Here is a 17,685-nt window from a genome sequence, read left to right on the forward strand (position 1 = left end):
TCTAAATAGCTGCTACCTTGTTGGGGTCACCTGCCTCTGTCCTTGAATAGGAGCAGAAAAGAGAGGAGGATCCCTATCTTTCACCTTCCCTGCTTCTCCCACCAGACACTTTTGGTGCCAGATCCTGTAAGTTATCTTCTCAAAAGTTTCCACTCTTGTTGATCCCCCAGAGCTGGAGCCCATGCCCTACCACCTGTCAGTGGATATGCCCATGATTTGACTTGGGCCTTCAAACTTGGCCCTGTGACTGCTACTAACTTTAAAGCAACGCTCTTACATTCCTGGGGACTCAGCTCTACCATCTTCTTGCATTGAGGACCATGTAATGACCAGACCAAAACCTCTTAGACTTTAATGCCATTTTTTAAAAATAGAGAATGCTGCATGATGGGGGAAAAAAAAAAAAAGAACAGCCTACAGCATCCTCAGCCCCTCCCACCATCCTGGTCCTGGCTCCTCCCAGGGATGTTTTTCTAGGCTCCCTCCTACCTGTCAGCAATCCCCACCCCTGGAAGACATCAGACTTCATTGTTTCCTCCTCGGGTTTCTTAATTTCCCTTCCTCTCTCTGTGCTGATTTTCCTATGGCTGCTACCATCCTGGACTCTGGTGTTTCCGGCCACCCCTCCTGCTGTCCTCTCAACCTGAACTCATCTGGCTCCCTCCACACTGAAACCTTATTTCCAGGTTCCCACTTCTGTAAACAGCTCCCATCGACCAGTCCCCCAGGCCTCCTGCTTCTCCCTGCTGGTCATGGTTGTGACCCACTCTTTCCTCCAGGGATCTTCCATCTGTGCTTCTCTGTCCGCCCCAATGCTGCCCAAATATCAGTGTCTGCTCAGCCTCTTCTGGAAGCTTCCTTCTCTCTGGTCTCCCTGATTTCATACTTGCCCCCTCCAGCCCCTTATTCCACAGTTGTCAGAGAGGCCCTTTCCAACACGCCACTTTCGTCATTTCCCTCGCTTTGGAAGGCACCAGGGGACAACCTGGGTAAGTAACCCTCTGGCCCACTCACAAATATGCTCCATACCAGTCCAGACCCCCTCAAACACGGTCACTGACAAGTGTAACCAACTCCCAAGACAGTGCAGCCTCCTCTTGGGCTGCCTGACCCTGAAGCCTGACCCTTAGGCTCCTCACCATAAATCCTCTCTGACCATCCTTCTCTCCTAGGTCTCTCGAGCCTTGGCCACAGACTCTATTTCCTGTCTCAACATCCCTAGTCCATTTGTGCCCCCCTCCAACTGCTGGAAGGCTTCCCCACTGTGTGTCCCCCTCACAGGACCAGTCCGTAGTCCTTCTGCGGCGAGTTCTGGGTCTCCACACCGCAGCTAGTTTCTAGGCAGCTGTCCACGGGTAAGAGCCAGGCTCCCGGAAGCCAAAAGATCTGTGTTACACTCCAGCTCTGCCACGGGATCCCCACTGGCCTTGGACCAGGCTCACTCTCTCCCTCTGTAAGACAGGGACAACAGTGGTGGCCATCTTGTAAGACTAGCGTAAGGAGCATTTTCTGTTTTTTTTTTTTTTTTAATTATTAAATTAAAAATTCAATACAGATAGAACAAAAAACAGTGAAACCCCACTTCAAAAGAGGGAAAGTGATATGAATTCAACCCCCAACAATGGTAAAATTGTGCTAAAACTGATCCATTTGCTCATTGCTAAAGATGATGTAAATTAGTGCAACCCTTCCGCAAAGCATCGTGATATCAAGATTCATAAGCACAGACCAGAGATCTCACTCCTGGGTAAATCCCACATCAAGAATAAAATTCAACCCCAAAACAGCTTCATGTTTAAAAATGCTTACTGCAAAGTTAGCAGCAAGCAACCAAATGCCCAGAATTAGGTTAATGGCTTATGAAATTAAAAAAAAAACCAACCTCAATATATATAGCCATATGAAATATACAGTATAAGTAACAAATATAAAATGGTATGCTCCTCAATTAAAATATCTTAAAATACATAAGCACAGGAATGGAAACATGCAATAAAAGTAAAAGTAGCAGTTAAGGCATTTGAAGAATTTTTTTTTAATTATTTGATGTTGTACAGTGTCTTTTTAATTAAAAATGAGACAAACCCTTTTGTACCTTTTGAAGTTTTTTTTTTTTTTTAAGTCATAGGCCTACATTATTTATTTAAAAGAAAACTTTAAATGAAAATGTATAAATAGGGATATGGTATAAAGCTTCACCAACTGGATCCTAGGTCTTCTTTCCCCAAAGAAAGCCCATTCTTGGTTCTTTGTTTCTGGGTTTCTTGCCTCCGGCATCCCTTCTCCCTCCTCCGGGGGTAACAGCGCCCATCCCTTTGGGGACGCAGCCCCTCCTCTCGTCCACTCCTGGTGCTGCAGTGAGGACACCTCGCAGGGAGGCTCCAAGGAGGGGCTGTGGAGCCAGACCTGAGTCGTGGTGCTGCTCGTCCTGTGACCTTGAGCAAATTGCATTGCTTCTCCGGGCTTGTGTCATCTGTAAACTGGGGATGACAGCGCCTACCTCAGGGGGCTGTTGTGAAGATGAAATGACCCTTTAGAACAAGGCCTAGCACACAGTAAACACTCAACTGTTGGTTATTTTTATGGCACCTGTTTGTCCTGTCTTCCCAACATTAAATTTTAGTTCTGCTGCTGTTGCAGCCCTTAAAACCCTTTTAAACCATCACGCTGGGTGGGTTGTCCTAAGTAGTGGAACTTCTCTTTTTTCCCCAACCAATTCTGAGATGCACACAATTTTTGACAAGGAATCGCTCTGAAGCAGGGAGGAGTCACCTCGGCCTCGCCCTGGAGGAACTGGGCTCAGAAGCCACAGCTCTGCAGGGGCTGGCATGAGCCCACAGACCTCCGCCCGGGACCCCGATGGCCAGCAGCTAGAGCCTGTGATGAGCACGAGTGCCCTCGGGGCAGTCAGAGACCAAACCCTGGACTAGTTCAACTGACACATGGCACAAGGGCACAGTCAAGAAAGGCTTCACCAAGGAGGTAGCTTTTAAGGTGGGCCTTGGGAAGAAATGCCACTTTCAGTAGGAGGAAAGCAAAGGACTAGAGCAGGTCGGTGCTGGAGACCAGGTGCCACCCACCTCCCTGGTGAGCAGGGTGTGCAGAGGGTGTCGAGGCTGGAGGTGTGGTTTGACCACAGAGGGCCTCGAATGGCAGAGGTCTGGAGGTGCTGCAGAGCAGGCAGTAACAGGACCAATGGTTCTGCACGCGATGAACTGGGCGAAGAGTGACAGGGATGTGACAGGGCCGGGGGCTTGGCTTATCCCAGTCTGTGCACCTGCTTGAGTGGACAGGCCCAGGGTTCTGGTCTGCCCAGTTAAAGCACAGGCCTCCTTAGCCCCAACTCTCCCCCCACTGCCAAGTTCTTCCCAATAGGGACTATGGGAGGGGTTTCAGTACTTGCTTGCCTCAAGGCGAGAACACTGGAATGGTGGAAAGAGGAGAATGCTGGGGCAGCCCACAACCTGGGCACAGGAGCAGGAAGTACCTGAGGGAGGCTGACGTCTCTGTGAATTCCAGGCAATGAAGGTGGCCTCAACCAGACCCCTCGCCGGGGGGTGCAGGTAGCCAAGGACACCAAGAAGATAGGAGTCAAAGGGGCTAGGGACACAGAGAGGGGGGAAACAATGACAGGACACCATCTGGAATCAAAACTCTTTATTGCCTCACCCAGGGAGCCCCTCACACAGGAGTCCATGGGGTAGGGGGATGAGGTGGGCAGCCCAGGGCCCTTTTTGATAACTTGAAGAAAAGGAGGAGCTGTAGCCACGTGGGCAGCAACAGACTCCCTCCAGCTCCCTGATGGCATGGGCTGCTGACAGGCCCAAGGATCCCCTCCATGAGACCACTCCTGGGGCAGGGGCCAAGTGTGGCTTACACTGCTCTGGCTGGCATGGGACACATGGACCATGAGTGGGGAGGCCTTTAGAGTGGGAAGAAGGGGCTGCAGGGACTGGAAAATGCCAGGAGAAGGGGCACAAGCTACCCCTAGTGCAGCTTCTAGTAAACACCTGGGGGGTGGGGGTTTGCATCCAGCCCATCTGGACCATTCCAGAAGCCAGTGGTAAAGGCCCCAGGGCAGCTTAGCTTTTACAGACTTCTTAGTGACCGCCTGTACCCTGCCCAACTGGGACCAGAACTAACAGCAGGAGGTGTGCCACCTTGCCCTGTGGGTCCAAATACCCTCCCCTCTCCCCACTGGGCACTGGGCCCAAGAACGACATCTGACGTGCCAAAGGGGCTGAGGCATGAGGAGCCCAGCAGGCAGTGGCAGGAGGACTCTACAGAGGGAAAGCTAAGGCCCACCCAATAGAAAAACAATGAGGGCACCTCAAGGGCAGGGGTCACAAGCGTGGGGGGGGAGGGGACAGGGAACTGCTGAGGCACAAGTGCAAACACCCCCGCCCCACGCTCCTCCTCAACTCCCATCCCATCCCACCTTGCCCAGAGATCCAGGTGGAAAACAGCAGGCCCATCCCTGCCTTTTGAGGTGAGGACAAAGAATCTAGAACCAAAAGGAGTGGTGGCTGCCTCCTCAGGAGGCTGGTGGGTCCGGAGCCATCACCGCAGGTTAAGAACCAGGCTGACAGTTAGGATGATGCCCAGGAGGAGCGTGAAGGGCAGCCAGGTCTTCACGAAGGCCCCGATGCTGAGCGAGGAGGGAGAAGGAGCACAGGTGGGCAGGGGGCAGGGCCAGGTGGGCAGGAGTGCAGCTCCGAGCCTGTCCCTCCAGAGGCCTGTGATGCAGCTGCTCCCCCTAAGACACCCCTGGAACTACTCCCTCATCTCCAAACTTCATCAACTGAGGTCGTGGGCTGCAAGGCACCCACTGTGGAGGACCCCAACCACCCGTGGCAGGTTCTGTGCAGGCTGCTGGTGATTTGCTGACACCTCCCTGGGCGAGTTCAGATGTGCTCACCCTTGCCAGGCTTCACTGGCTCCATCTGTAATCACCCCTGCCTCTGGGAGAAGTCTCCAGGGAGAGGACCAAGAGTGCCCTGTGCCAACAGCCCTCATAAGGGGGCCTGCTAGGAGGGGAGGGGATGGCAGGAGTTGGCACACTATCGTGGCTGGAACCCGGGAGAGAGTCTGGACCCTGGGGTCAAGCCCAGGGTCCTTCAAAGGCCTCCCAGGACTCAAAAAAGACCCCCAAGGGTCTCCTTTTTGGGAGCTCCAGTGATGAGCACCACTAGAGGAAAGCTTGGAGAGAAGGGGCTGAAATAGCCAGGGTGTGCCAGCTCCCAAGTCTGGGCTGTGCTGTGGCTGTGCTGTGGGACCATGGATAAGTCGATTAACCTCTCTGAGAACTTTTCTCACCTGTGAATTGGGACTAATGCCTTTGACCTCACAGAGCTGTGGCTTCAAAGGCCTTCCCGGGCCTCCACTGGGGCCCACTGCCTAGATCCCCGCCTCCGACAAGGGATGCTTGGGAAGGGAGCCTTCAGGGGTGGTTAAAGATGGTGGCCACACCATCCTGTAGCCTCACAGCCTCTCTGGAGAGCCAGCATCATTAGCCCCATTTCACAAGGCACAGCACTCACCCAAGTCTCAAATGTGAGCAAGGGACTGAGCTGGGCTGAGGACCCAGGTGAAGCTGGACCGAGTCCAGTGCTCCATGCCTTTAACACAGCCACCTCCCTCTCCGACTGAAACCCTTCATGGCTCCAAGTGGCCTCTGCTTCCTCCCTGCTCGATGAAGGATTCCAGAACTGGCTTTGCTGTGATCCTTGGGAGAGCTGTTCTAGGGGGCGGGAAGAGGGCAGCTCACCTGACATATTTCCCATAGAGCAGGCAGAAGAAGCAGAGCGTCACCATGTTCCAGTTGGTGCTGTTGTTGTAGCGCATCAAGTTCAGGGCCAATGCCACATGTGAGTGGCAGTTGTCACAGCAGAGATTGTGCTGGAGGCACATGAAGGGTTAGCTGGGCTGCAGGGAAACCCTCCACCCTGGCCCCATCCTCCGAGTACCTGCCCTGGCCCAGCCCACCTACCATGCGGTGCTTGTACTCCTCAGAGGCATCGTGCACGGCTGTGTCCCACGCATTGGGTCCGCTAGCATAGACCTGAGCAGGGTCCAACTTCCAGTACCTGAGGTAGAGAGGGATTCTGGGCACTGGCTCCACTTCCTTGTGGCTGCTCAGATCCACAAATAGTCCTTGATGCCAGCCCTGCACCCAGCCCTGACCTGGGTGCTGGGGCTGCAGGGGTCAACCAGCTCCAGGGAGAGAGTCCCAGACAATTTCAATACAGTGTGATGCATCCAGTGCCACAGAAGACCCTGGGGAGGAGATGGAACTAAACCAGTTGGGAGGTGTGAGAAGGCTTCCTGGAGGGACCCCTGAGTCCGGGGTGAAGAAAGAGGAGTTAGCCAGGCACAGAAAGGGGCTGTGTGGGCATTCGAGGCAGAGACAACAACTTGACCAAAGTGAGAGGCAAAAAACGGTGCAGCATGTACCACAGTGATGGACCACTGGAATGTGAGGCTGGAGACGCTGGTGGGAGGGGACTTGAGTGACACACTAAAGAGTTACCTGTTAGCAAGTATTCTCCCCAAGGTCTCCCCTTGATGGAGTGAGCGTGAAAGAAGACAGTGGAACTAAAACTCATAAACACCAAACTAGATGAGAAATGCCAAGTTCCAAGCAATGGAGTGCCCCAAAGGGTTCCAGCCAGGGAGTGCTGGGGTGAGAGCGCCCTCTGGCTGTGGGGAACGGCTTGGCACAGGAGCCTGGAGTGGCGAGAAATGCTGGTGGCTTGGACTGGGAACGTTCAGGGGCAACTGCCTGGAAACAGGTGCCCTTGAAACTGTCCTCAGAGGGCCTCCTGGCAGCAAACAACCAGCCTGGGGCCGTCGGACCACATTTCTACCTGCCTGGGGAAAGTAAAAGGGGGAGCCCCACTCCAGGGTCCTCTGTGTGGGTCATGAACTCTTCTCTGGGCCCTGGGATGCTCCTTCCCTGTCTACCCCTCCTAGGCAAAGAGTACATGATACTGTTTGGAGCACTCTGATGACTGAGGGGTTGTCACCAGGCCCACAGCTGAGGTGGGTTCCCAAGACAGAAAAAACAAAGACCCAAATTCCCCAACAGACCAGCCATGGTTCCCAGGGGGCCTGAACTGCTTTCATTCTCTCCAACCAGAACTTTTCAGCAGAGTTCCAAATCTTTATACCTTAAATGGCTTGTTCGCCCCCTCAAGTACAGCTCTGCCACTTCCATGAACAAGAGAATCATGTGGTGTGGTCACTTCCCTTGCTTCACCCTCCCAGTGGAGCTGAAAATGTGGGTGCTGAGGCTGGGGCAAGGCCTAGGTGGTCTACAGGTAAGCCCAGCAGACAATGGGTGCTTGGTACAAGGCTGCTATGCTTTGGTGGGTCCTGCCTGTCCCTCCCCTCCACACCTTGTCCCCAGGGTGCTGGATTCCTGCTGCGCCCCTGAAGGCCCAGCCTGCTACTCCGGTCAGGAGGAATCTGGCTCTAGGATCAGTCACAAGAGCGTCTGTCACTTACTTGGCAGGCTTCCCAAAGGCCATGTTGTCTTCCTGTGAGGGACAAGAGCAGAGGTCAGTGGGGAACCTGCATCGAGCCAGGAAGACAGCCCTGGGTCACTGGCGCAGGCTCTGCTTGGAGCTGCTACGGGATCTAAAGTCCAAGGGGCAACTTTTCTGTGGGCATTAGGCTGTGCAGGAGTGCACGGAGCACCACACTGGGAGACAGTGGGCTAGGCTCTGGATGGCCCTCTGGGTGGCTCCCAAGGTAGTTCTCTCACCCTCTCCGGCCTCATTTTCTCCAAGTTCTGTACTCAATCTTTTCTGATCTTTGATCATGGGGAGGTGGTTTCCCTTGTGGTGTAAATGACAACAACCCCTTGATCTTTCAACCCAACAATGGTGGTACCCACAGAGCCCATCTCTGCAACTGGGGGTGCACCGGCAGTCTGACTGCATTCAGAGCAGAGCTGGGATTACTGGGTCCTGAGAAGCTCCCTATGAGGGAAACATTTCAGCAAAATCCTAGACTCACAACTTGAGACCTGGGGTGGCAGGAGTTAGACGGAGACAGATTCTGGGTTCAGAATCTGCTGACCGAGTTGGTCAAAGAAGTGTCTGCCTAGAAGAGTCGTGCCCTATATGCAGCATAATCTCAACTGTCATAAAAACATGTGACAGGGAAAGTAATGGAGTAAAAGTATTTTTAAGTGCAAAGTGATAGACCTTTAGTCGTGTAAAGATGATCATGATGACTATTACTATAAACAGGTTGGGGCCACCACATCCCTTCACTCCAGCCTCGGATGAAGTGGCAATCTGGTACGAGGCAGGATGATGCATCTGAGCAAGCCCAATGGCTCCATCTTGGTCACAACCCCACGGGACAGACCTGGGAACACAAGCTGGTTCATTCTAGAAGCCCCACTCCCTCTTCTCCATGGCCACACCCAGGGAACCAAGTCAGCCTCCCCTTCACCCACCACCTCGTGACTCCCACCTTCTGAAGGTCCATAGTTGTGGTTCCTGGGTGGTCTGACTCTCCACTCTTGCCTCTAACCCCTACCCATGTCTTGGTACCCCAGAGGTGGGGGCAAAGGACTGGGTCAGTTACTTAAGAATCCTTTCGGTCACACTGCCCTCCTGGCCTGTCCTGGAGGCAAGAGAAGGGGGACAGGGGTCAAACACTTGTGAGAGATGGAGGGCCAGGGGCGGGACTGGGTGTTATCTGCATTCTCCTGGGTCTGGGGAAATACCAAACCTGCCAGCAGGCAAGACAGGCCAGCCTTGCACTTAAGCCTTGGGATTCTCCAGAGGGGGCAGAATGGGGACTCACCGAGACAAAGTAGGGGCCGGCAAAGTCACGAATGACTCCTGTGGATGTGCAGATGCCCATGTGGCCAATGATGGGGAAAAACCACCTGCAAGAAAAAAGGATAGCCAAAGGGCTGAGCTTAGGGCATCTTTCACCCAAGCAGACAGACACTGGTGACGCTCCATACAGTGTGGGGGCATGAACATGATGCAGTGTGATGGGTGCTGTGAGAGGATGGTCCAGAGGGAAACCCAGAGGGAGGCAACTGCAAATTAACAGCACAAGATACCACTGCAGCCCACCAGAATGGCAGTAACTCAAAGGACTGAAAACACCAAGGCTGGGTAAGGATGAGGAGCAGAGAGAACTCTCATTCACTGCTGGTGGGAGGGTAAATTGTTTCTACCACTTTGGAAAACAGTTTGACTATGTACTCTATGCTGCAGCAATTCCACTTTGAGTATATAATCAACAGAAATGACTGCTTGTGTCACCAGAATGTCCACAGCATCTTTATTCAACATAGCTAGAAACATTTGTCAAAATTCACAGAACTGTAAAATGTGTGCCCTTTGTTGTATGTTAGTTGTATCTCAATAAACTTGAAGAGAAAATAACTACAAATAATCCAAGTGTCCAACAATAGTCAAATGAAAAAAATAAATTATGGTACAGTCATACAATGAAATACTACAGAACAATGAAAAAGAGCAAATTTCTGCTACACACAGCAGATTCTCACCGCCATGAGACCGAGTGAAGGAAGCTGTCCACAAGAGTACATAACATGATTTTGTTTATATAAAGTTCAAGAAAAGGCACAACAAATCTTTGGTTGTAGTAAACTGACTGCGAGGGGGCAGAGGGGAACCTTTTGGGTACTGGAAGTATTTTCTATCTTGTCTGGGGTGGCAGCTACATGACTGTATACAGTGCAAAAATTCACCGAGTGGGATGTATAAGACTTGTGCACTTTACAGTTTAGTAACTACTAAACTGTACTTCATTTAAAAAGTGGAAAAAGGATTTAAAACGTGGAAAAGGGAGGGGAGGACATTTAAACCAGTCTGTGGGGGAGAGGGGGAGTTGCAAGGGTAGAGATCAGGGGAAAAATATGGTGTATGCCAGGAACTAAAAGTTCAAATTTTTTTTTTGAGCCATGGGCATTTTTTAAAAACCAAATCTCAGATGGGCCCTAATATGCAGAATGTACAGGAAGCCCAAATCTGCCGCAGTCAGCTGGCCCTACAGGGCCATGTTTACCAGGGATGCACAGGGCCAGTGGCCAGGTCCTGGTTCTCAAGGCTGAGAGGGCCACCTTGGCCTGAGCTCCAAGCACCCTGCTAGAGAGGGGGAAACAAAGCCTAGAGGTGCCGCTCAAGGCAGGGATTACATAGGACTGTGGTGGGGCCAGCAAGTACTTCACAGAGTAGGTGGCTTTTAACTTTTACCCATGAAAGGATGGTATCAACATGCAGAAAACAAACTTCCCAGGCAGCAAAGTGTCTGGAGAATAGGAGGGACGTGGTTGGAGTGTGGGATGAAGGGGAGTGGTGGAGGGAGTAGAGAGGAGGAGGCTACTGCTGTAATCCCAGCAGGAGATGATGGTGGCTTTCACTAGAGTATTGGCAGTGGGTTAGTGAGAAGCAGATGGATTAAAAAGATATTTAAAAAGGAGAATGAGCAGTTTTATGACTGACAGGATAGAGGTCTCCCAGGATGCAGCCCAGGCACCTGAGAGGACGGTGGGCTTGAGCGGTCTTTTTAAAACATAATTCAGATTCCATCATTATCCTGTTTAACCCCCAATCATGGCTTTCTATTACACTTCTAATACAATTCAAACTCCTTCCAACGGTTTGGCCCTGCTTATCTCTTGAACCTCATCTCACTCTACTTGCTAGCTACTGCCCACTTCTGATTCCCAAAACAGGCCCAATCCTCCCACCTCCATGTCTTTGCATTCACCCTTCCCTCTGCCTGGAACAGTCTTCCCCCAGAGCTTCACACAGCCGGCTCATGGTGTAGACCTCAGCTCAATTGTTAACTCTTCAGAGGCCTTCCCTGACCATGTCTTCTAGAGAAGCCACACACAACCCCAGGCCCTCAGATCCCATTGCTCTGCTTTAATTTCTTCATAGTATTTCCCACTGACTGAAATCATCCTGTTGACTTACATGTTTACATCTGCCTCTGTGCACTAGGACATAAGCTCAAGGAGAGCAGGGACTTTGTCTTGGTCACTCAGTCCCATCTCTTCAGCTATGAGAAGTCCATAGTGAGGATAGGGGGTTATCATAAGGATTAAATAGAATATTCTTGTAAAGTGCTTAGTTCTGTTGCCTGGCACTTGTTAGCTGCTTAATACTGTTATCATGACATAATATATTCAGTAAATACTTGTTATCCAATTGGCTGATTGGTATAGAACAAGTTGCCGATGAGCCACAGTGGCTACAGGGTGGACACTCAGAATTATGGGAAAGTATCTCATCTGGCTTTTCAGACCCTGAGTGCAAGACCACTCCACCCAACTCCTTGCATCTGGTGGGGGGTGTGGGGTGTGGTGTCTGGATCTGCCTAGCACTCCCCACCCTAGAAGTGAACTGGTGGCTGGTGACGGAAGTGAAGTATAAAGGTTGGAGACAACAGCATAGCTGGGTAAACCCCCAAAGAAGAAGCCCGCAAAGTAGTTGGTCAGTTTGGAAGTTCCATGAAGGCAGGCTCCAGAGCTGCTTTGCTGATTACCATCTACTCAGGACCTAGCACATAATAGATCACATAATGAATGAATGAGTTACTGATCCTGAGGCTTTTTCTAGAGAGGTAGAATTTGTCAGTAGAAAAAGCCTTTATTTCTTCATCTACAAAATGGGAACAACAGTATCTATTTTCATCAGGTTGAGATAATGAATATAAAATGTTTAGCATAGAACCCAGAGCAGAGTAAATATCCAATGACAGCTCTTTTTATTGGTAGCAGCAGCCACTATCTGCTTTTCATGCAGAAATATCAACATTTGTGAGGTGGTGGACAGATCTTTGGATTCAGTTCCCTCCTCCAAGGACAGATGACCCCTCTTGTGCCACAGCTGTCCCTAGCTCTGCACTCTAAAGTCAGCAATGCACTCTAAGTTGGCAATGCACTACAGCAGTCAATTGATCTCTTTCTCTTTTTTTCTCCCCCTCCTGCTGGAGGGTGAGCCCTCTGACAGGACACGATGTCTAGTAATATTCACAGTGTATATTCTCTCATCACCTAAAACTATTCCAGGCCCAGAGGAATCACTTAGCAAATATGTTAAAAGGATGCTGAATGAATAAATGAACATACTTTATTAAAATTTTTATTTTTAAAGGATTCAAAGTTGGATGCTCTTAAGCAAATGCATAAGCATTTGAAAATACAAAACTAAAGTATTTTCACATACTACAAAAGTTACTGTCACTTTCGATCAGCAACATATAAGGCCAAAAATTATCCTGTCTCCATAGTATCACATGACAGTTTTTGACAAAGGGAACAAATCTATTCTATCAGGGGAGATAAGAGGAGATGTAGCTGAAAGAGTGACAGTTGTGAAACGAGAAGAGTGAGTTTTGGATGCTTCTGCTTATAAGTCCTGTGAACCTGGACAAGACACTTAATGGTACAGAAAGATCAGCTTCTTCATCTGAGAAGATAATTTCTACCTCAGAAAGTGGCTGTGAAATTCAGAGGAAATGAGTGTGAAATGAGAAAATGAGTTTGGCAAACTGTCCAGCACTGTGAGGAATAGTTACTATGATCAGGTCTCAAGGATGAAACAGGAGGGCAAACCAGCTCCCCCCACCCAGGAGCTCTCCTTAAAAGGCAGCAGTAGTGCTCTCCAGCACCTGTTTTCTCTCTTGACTCAGGCTGGTGCCACAGAAAGAATCTTGGTCTATGAGACGGGTACTCTGGGACTTAAAAAACTTGGGGACCTAAAATCGCTTTGCAACTGAGATGGTGTGTGATCTTCATCTTTACCTTTGAGACAAACAGTCGGACTCCTAGATCTATAGGGGCCTTTCCAATGTTGACATCCCAAGAGCCTGTGTGGTCCCAACCAAACTCCCACTCTTGCTTCCAGACCCAGCAGAGTGTCTTGAATTTACTAAGTGATCAATGAGCACGTGCTCCATGAATGAATACACCAGTGAATGAATGAAGATAGTTCCTCATAAGTGGGATGTGCCCACAGCTCCCGAGATTCCCAGCCACACCACCTCTCCCGCCGATCTTACAATTGTCTTTCTCCCGGACCAGACCCGGCGAAATGAGCGAGGGGCGTGTCCCAGCCGTCAGCAGGAACTGGCAGCGAGCGGGTGGCGGGGTTTCTGGTGAATGGGCGAGGTGTGTGGGCTGAGTCAGAGGGAAGGGCCCGCTGCGTGTCGCGGCCCATCCGTAATCACCCCGCCTAGTGCCCACACGGACGCCGGAGGGGACTCACGTGAGCACGGGGATGGGCGTCCACACCACGCAGTAGGGGAAACGGCTCCGCTCCACGTCCATGGCGCAGCCACTCGAACCGCGGAACTGCTTCATGTCCGTCTCGGCTGCCGTCGGCACCTCCACTTCCGCCATCCCTGGCGGGGGTGGTGGCGGCGGCAACAAGAGCGGAGAACTCCCTTCCGCTTCCGCCATGGCTGTGCGCGCCTGGCTCCGGCCGGTCCTAGCTCCGGCTGGTCCTACGTCCGGCGCCGCTCACCCGGTGGCGTCACTTCCCGGAGGTGAGGTCCGCTTCGCTGGGCCTTCCCCCCGGGGGTTAGAGCCGCGTCCCTCTGGGCCGGCCTTGCCCGGTTCCCTCTGCGCCCGCCAGCCTGGCGTTTCTTCCCTCCTTCACTGCACCGCTGCAGAAGGGATGCCTTCAGGCTGCTCACAGTCTCGCGCAGGAGACCGACAAAGAACTCTTAATAATTCAGTATAGTGGAGGGCTCCCGAGAGGTGTGGTACAACCGCTGTTTATTAAGTGCTACTTAGGTGCCAAGCACTTGGCATACATTGGTTCTAATCTCCATAAACTGGCTAGACCCATGAGAATTAGATATTTTCCCCGTGTTACAAGTTAGAATTTGAGACTCAAGAGGTGAGGGATGAGGTGAGCGGCCGTGACTCAAACTTTAATCTATCCCTCTGTCCTTTTCATTCTATGGTCTCTCACAATGTAGTGGTAGGACAAAGGAAGTACAGTCTAAAATACTGCGTGTGGGGTGTGTGTGTAGTATCAGGGGACCCTTGCCGTGAGATACTTGAGCTGAGTCTTGACGTTTGCCAGGTGGTGCGGGGGTTGGGATGGGTGCAGCTAAGCAAAGGCAGGCAGGCCGTCCAGAGCTCACTGTGCAGGGGAGTGTGACTATCGTCCTGGCTGGGATGTCACAAAGCTTAAGGCGATCTGATCCCATCCTTGTTCAAATGAGAAAACAAAGGCCCCGAAAAATTAAGTAATTGAGATCACACACAACAGGCTTATGGAGAAGCCAAGCTCAAATCTTGGGAGTCTTTTGCCTTTGTAAAGGATGGCAAGATAAAGAAAACGGGGTTTGCTGGGGTGTGCAGGCGAAATGAGGGAGGCAAGAAGGAAGGCAGGGGCTATAAATCAGGTCAGAGGAAACAAAGTAGGGACACATCCGTTCAGGAAGGTGGGAGCTTCACCCTTTGGGAAGAGTCTTTCTTCCATTGAGTTCATGCAGATCTGTGGAAAGCCTGCTGTTTCTGCGCCTAATATTTTAATGCATTTCTTCTGCTATGGAGCTAGCTGTAAGGTCCTTGACCTCAGTAGCTAGCAGAGTTCCTGGTGAGCAGATGCTCATTAACTGTTTATTGAATGATTGAGTAAATGGATGTTTAAAAAAGTCCTTCCAGATATCACAGCAAAAAGTGAGTCTAACTCACTCAAAATTCTTCAAGCATGTTTGTACCTCTCCTGTGACCTATGTGTATAGATTGTGTGATCCTTGAGGGGCAGCAACCAGCCATCTAACACGGTGTGGAGTAGCTGAGGTGCACAGCATATGTTTGCTGAATAAATAAATTATCCCTTGATTTCATCACTATAGTTATCACTTTGGGACCCACAGGCTTATGGAAAGGGCTCTGCCTTACACATCCCTCTGCCGTCACTGTTACCATCACTGTCAACCCATAATTCTAGCACAGGGCTGGTGGGTGCCTTTTAAACATTTGGTGTATCTGTGGCTGAATACACAATCAAAGTAACAGGCCTGCCACAAATTCAGTAGGACTAAAATGAGTACTGCATTTAATCTGACAGCCTTCAATGGTTTCCCACTGTACCTTAAGACAAAACAAATATCTCACCATGGTCTAGAAGGCACTGCAACATCCGGACCCTGCCTCTTTTTCACTCGTTGCTGTATTACAGCAATCTTGGCCTTTATTCAGTTCCCCTCATGTGCCATGCTATTTCATGTCTCAGGGACTTGGCACACAGTGTTCTCTCTGCCTGGAATGCTTCCCTCCCCCTTAAACTGGCCAACTTCCACTCATCCTTCGAGTCTCAGAGAGCCCTTACCTGCCTCCCCCACCTCTCACCTCCATTAGAAAGCCCCTAGGGTTAACATACCTCCTGTCTCAGACCATCTAACTCCTCATGCTGGCATTCATGGCCCCCCATGGGCTGGCTCAAACCTCCCTTCCAGCCTCTTCTCTCATAAGGGATTGGGACTTGCTCAGAGGTGGCCTCACTGGCTGTGCACTTCCATACCTTCATGTCTCTGCTAATACCATTCATTCAGCAGGAATGCCCTTCCCCTACTCTCCTACACCCCTTTCAAGGTTTGTGGCACACTCCCTCTTCTTTGCTTCCAGAGCATGAAGCCTGTGTTTCTATTGAATATTCATGTAAACTTGCATTAGCATTAGCTGTTTACATGTCTGTCTCCCCAAGAGACTGTGAACTCCTTGAGAAGGGGACTGACTGGATCTATTGGTCCCTATAGCCAGCACGGCACCTGGCAGATAGGAACTGCTCAGGGAATGCTGCCAGACCTATTTGTTGACCATAGATGATCTCCTTAAGGGCTCTAGGGAAGAATCATCTCAATCAATAATCCAGGGAAGCAGGGCTGAGCAGGGACGATAACAGCTGCAGGTTGGAGGAGCTGCTGGGCATGACACAGTGTGTGCTTGAGTGTGTGGTGTGTGGGAGGCAGCGTCCTCTCTTCTGTGCCCTTTCCGCTCAGCTCCCTCATTACTGCCATCATTACCTTCTCTGGCTCCTGGAGACTGGGTCTCTCTCCATTAAGCCCTAAACTGTCCTCCAGGATGTCTTTCCAAGGTGGGGAGGAGATCCAGGGGCCAATACCATGCAAAAAACCATTTGAGAACAGACCTTATGATCCTTTAGATATCAGCTCATAAAACTACTTCCTTCCCCATCCCATTTTATAGATGGGCAAACTTGCCCAAGGTCACAGAAAACAGAGCTAGGACAGAATCTAAGTCTTCTATTTGAGAGCGGGCATTAAAGCGTGATGGTTAAACTTGTGAATTCAGGAGACAGCCAGCCAGTCCAGTGTTTGAACCATAGCTCTGTCAGTGGCTGTAATACCTTAGGAAAGAAACCAAACTTGTTAGGGCACCAATTTCCTCATCTCTCAAATGGGAAATAATTCAGTAAGATCCTTCTGAGGTTTATTTGATATGCTACACTTGAACAGTGCTTGACCCACAGTAAACACTCAGTGTTAGCTATTATAGCAGTAAAAAACCATGTCACAATTTTAGGACCCTTAACAACTTAAAAAGCACTTCCTTAAATTTTTTTTTTTTTTATAGAAGTTGTAGGTTTTCAGAAAACTCATGCAGAAAATACAGAGTCCCACATACCTCCCTCAAGCATGCAGTTTTCCCTATTAATGCTTTGTATCGGTGTGGTTTGTGTGTCACAGCTGAAGGAGGAATACCATAGTCCATAGTTTACACTAGGGTTCACCATGTTGTACACTCCTATGTTGTCTTTTTAAAAATTTTTATTCTAGTAACATATATACAAACTAAAATTTCCCTTTCTAACCACATTCAAATATATAATTCAGTGCTGTTAATTATACTCATCATGTTGTACTATCACCACCACCACCACCCATGACCAAAACTTTTCCATCACCCCAAACAGAAATTCTGTACCAATTAATCATTAATTTCCCATACCTACCCCCCACCCTGGCACCTGGTAACCTGTATTTGTTTCTGACTCTATGAATTTGCTTAATCTAATTATTTCATATTAGTGAGCTCAGACAGTATTTGTCTTTTCATGTCTGGCTTATTTCACTCAGCATGATGTCTTTATGGTTCATCCATGTTGTTGCAAGAATCAGAATTTCATTCCTTTTTACACTTGAGTAATATTCTATTATATGTATATACCACAATTTGTTTATCCATTCATCTGTTGTTGGACACTTGGGTTGCTTCCATCTTTTGCTAATTGTGAATAATGCTGTTAGGAACATCAATGTGAAAATATGTTTGAGTCCCTGCTTTCAGTTCTTTTGGTTAGATACTTAGAAGTGGAATTGCCAGGTCAGAGGGTAATTCTATACTTAACTTTCTAAGGAACTGTCACACTGCTTTCTACAGTGGCTACACCATTTTACATTATCACCAGCAATGTGTGAATGTTTCTGTTTCTTCACATCCTCTCCAACATTTGTAATTTTGTTTTTTTCTCTTTTTGTAATAGTAGTCATCTAGTGGGTGTGAAATGGTATCTCACTGTGGTTTTGATTTGCATTTCCCTAATGGCTAAGGATGTTGAGCATCTTTTCATGTGCTTTTTGGCCGTTTGTGTATGTCTTTGGAGAAATGTCTATTCAAGTCTTTTACCCATTTTTAAGCTG

The 17,685-nt window shown here is 49.6% G+C and overlaps 1 protein-coding gene across 4 annotated transcripts; it reads right to left on the reverse strand.

Moving 5' to 3' along the window:
* Positions 1–423: 423 nt before the first annotated feature.
* Positions 424–13,530, reverse strand: TMEM222 (transmembrane protein 222). Of its 4 annotated transcripts, none has more exons than XM_037828038.1 (6): positions 13,272–13,530; positions 8,821–8,905; positions 7,507–7,538; positions 5,990–6,086; positions 5,768–5,898; positions 424–1,451 (listed from the first exon to the last, which is right to left on the reverse strand). In XM_037828038.1, exons 1-6 carry the CDS (start codon positions 13,463–13,465, stop codon positions 1,439–1,441), a joined length of 552 nt encoding a protein of 183 aa, XP_037683966.1. In that variant the 5' UTR covers positions 13,466–13,530; the 3' UTR covers positions 424–1,438. The 4 variants fall into 4 exon arrangements, with proteins under 4 accessions (XP_037683966.1, XP_037683962.1, XP_037683963.1 ...); XM_037828035.1 differs by lacking the exon at positions 424–1,451 and adding an exon at positions 3,643–4,648 and having other exon boundaries at positions 13,272–13,503; XM_037828037.1 differs by lacking the exons at positions 424–1,451; positions 13,272–13,530 and adding exons at positions 3,643–4,648; positions 13,066–13,256.
* Between the last annotated feature and the right edge of the window lie 4,155 nt (positions 13,531–17,685).

This window comes from Choloepus didactylus, chromosome 2, assembly GCF_015220235.1.
Source record: "Choloepus didactylus isolate mChoDid1 chromosome 2, mChoDid1.pri, whole genome shotgun sequence".
In the NCBI taxonomy this organism is placed as follows: domain Eukaryota; kingdom Metazoa; phylum Chordata; class Mammalia; order Pilosa; family Megalonychidae; genus Choloepus; species Choloepus didactylus.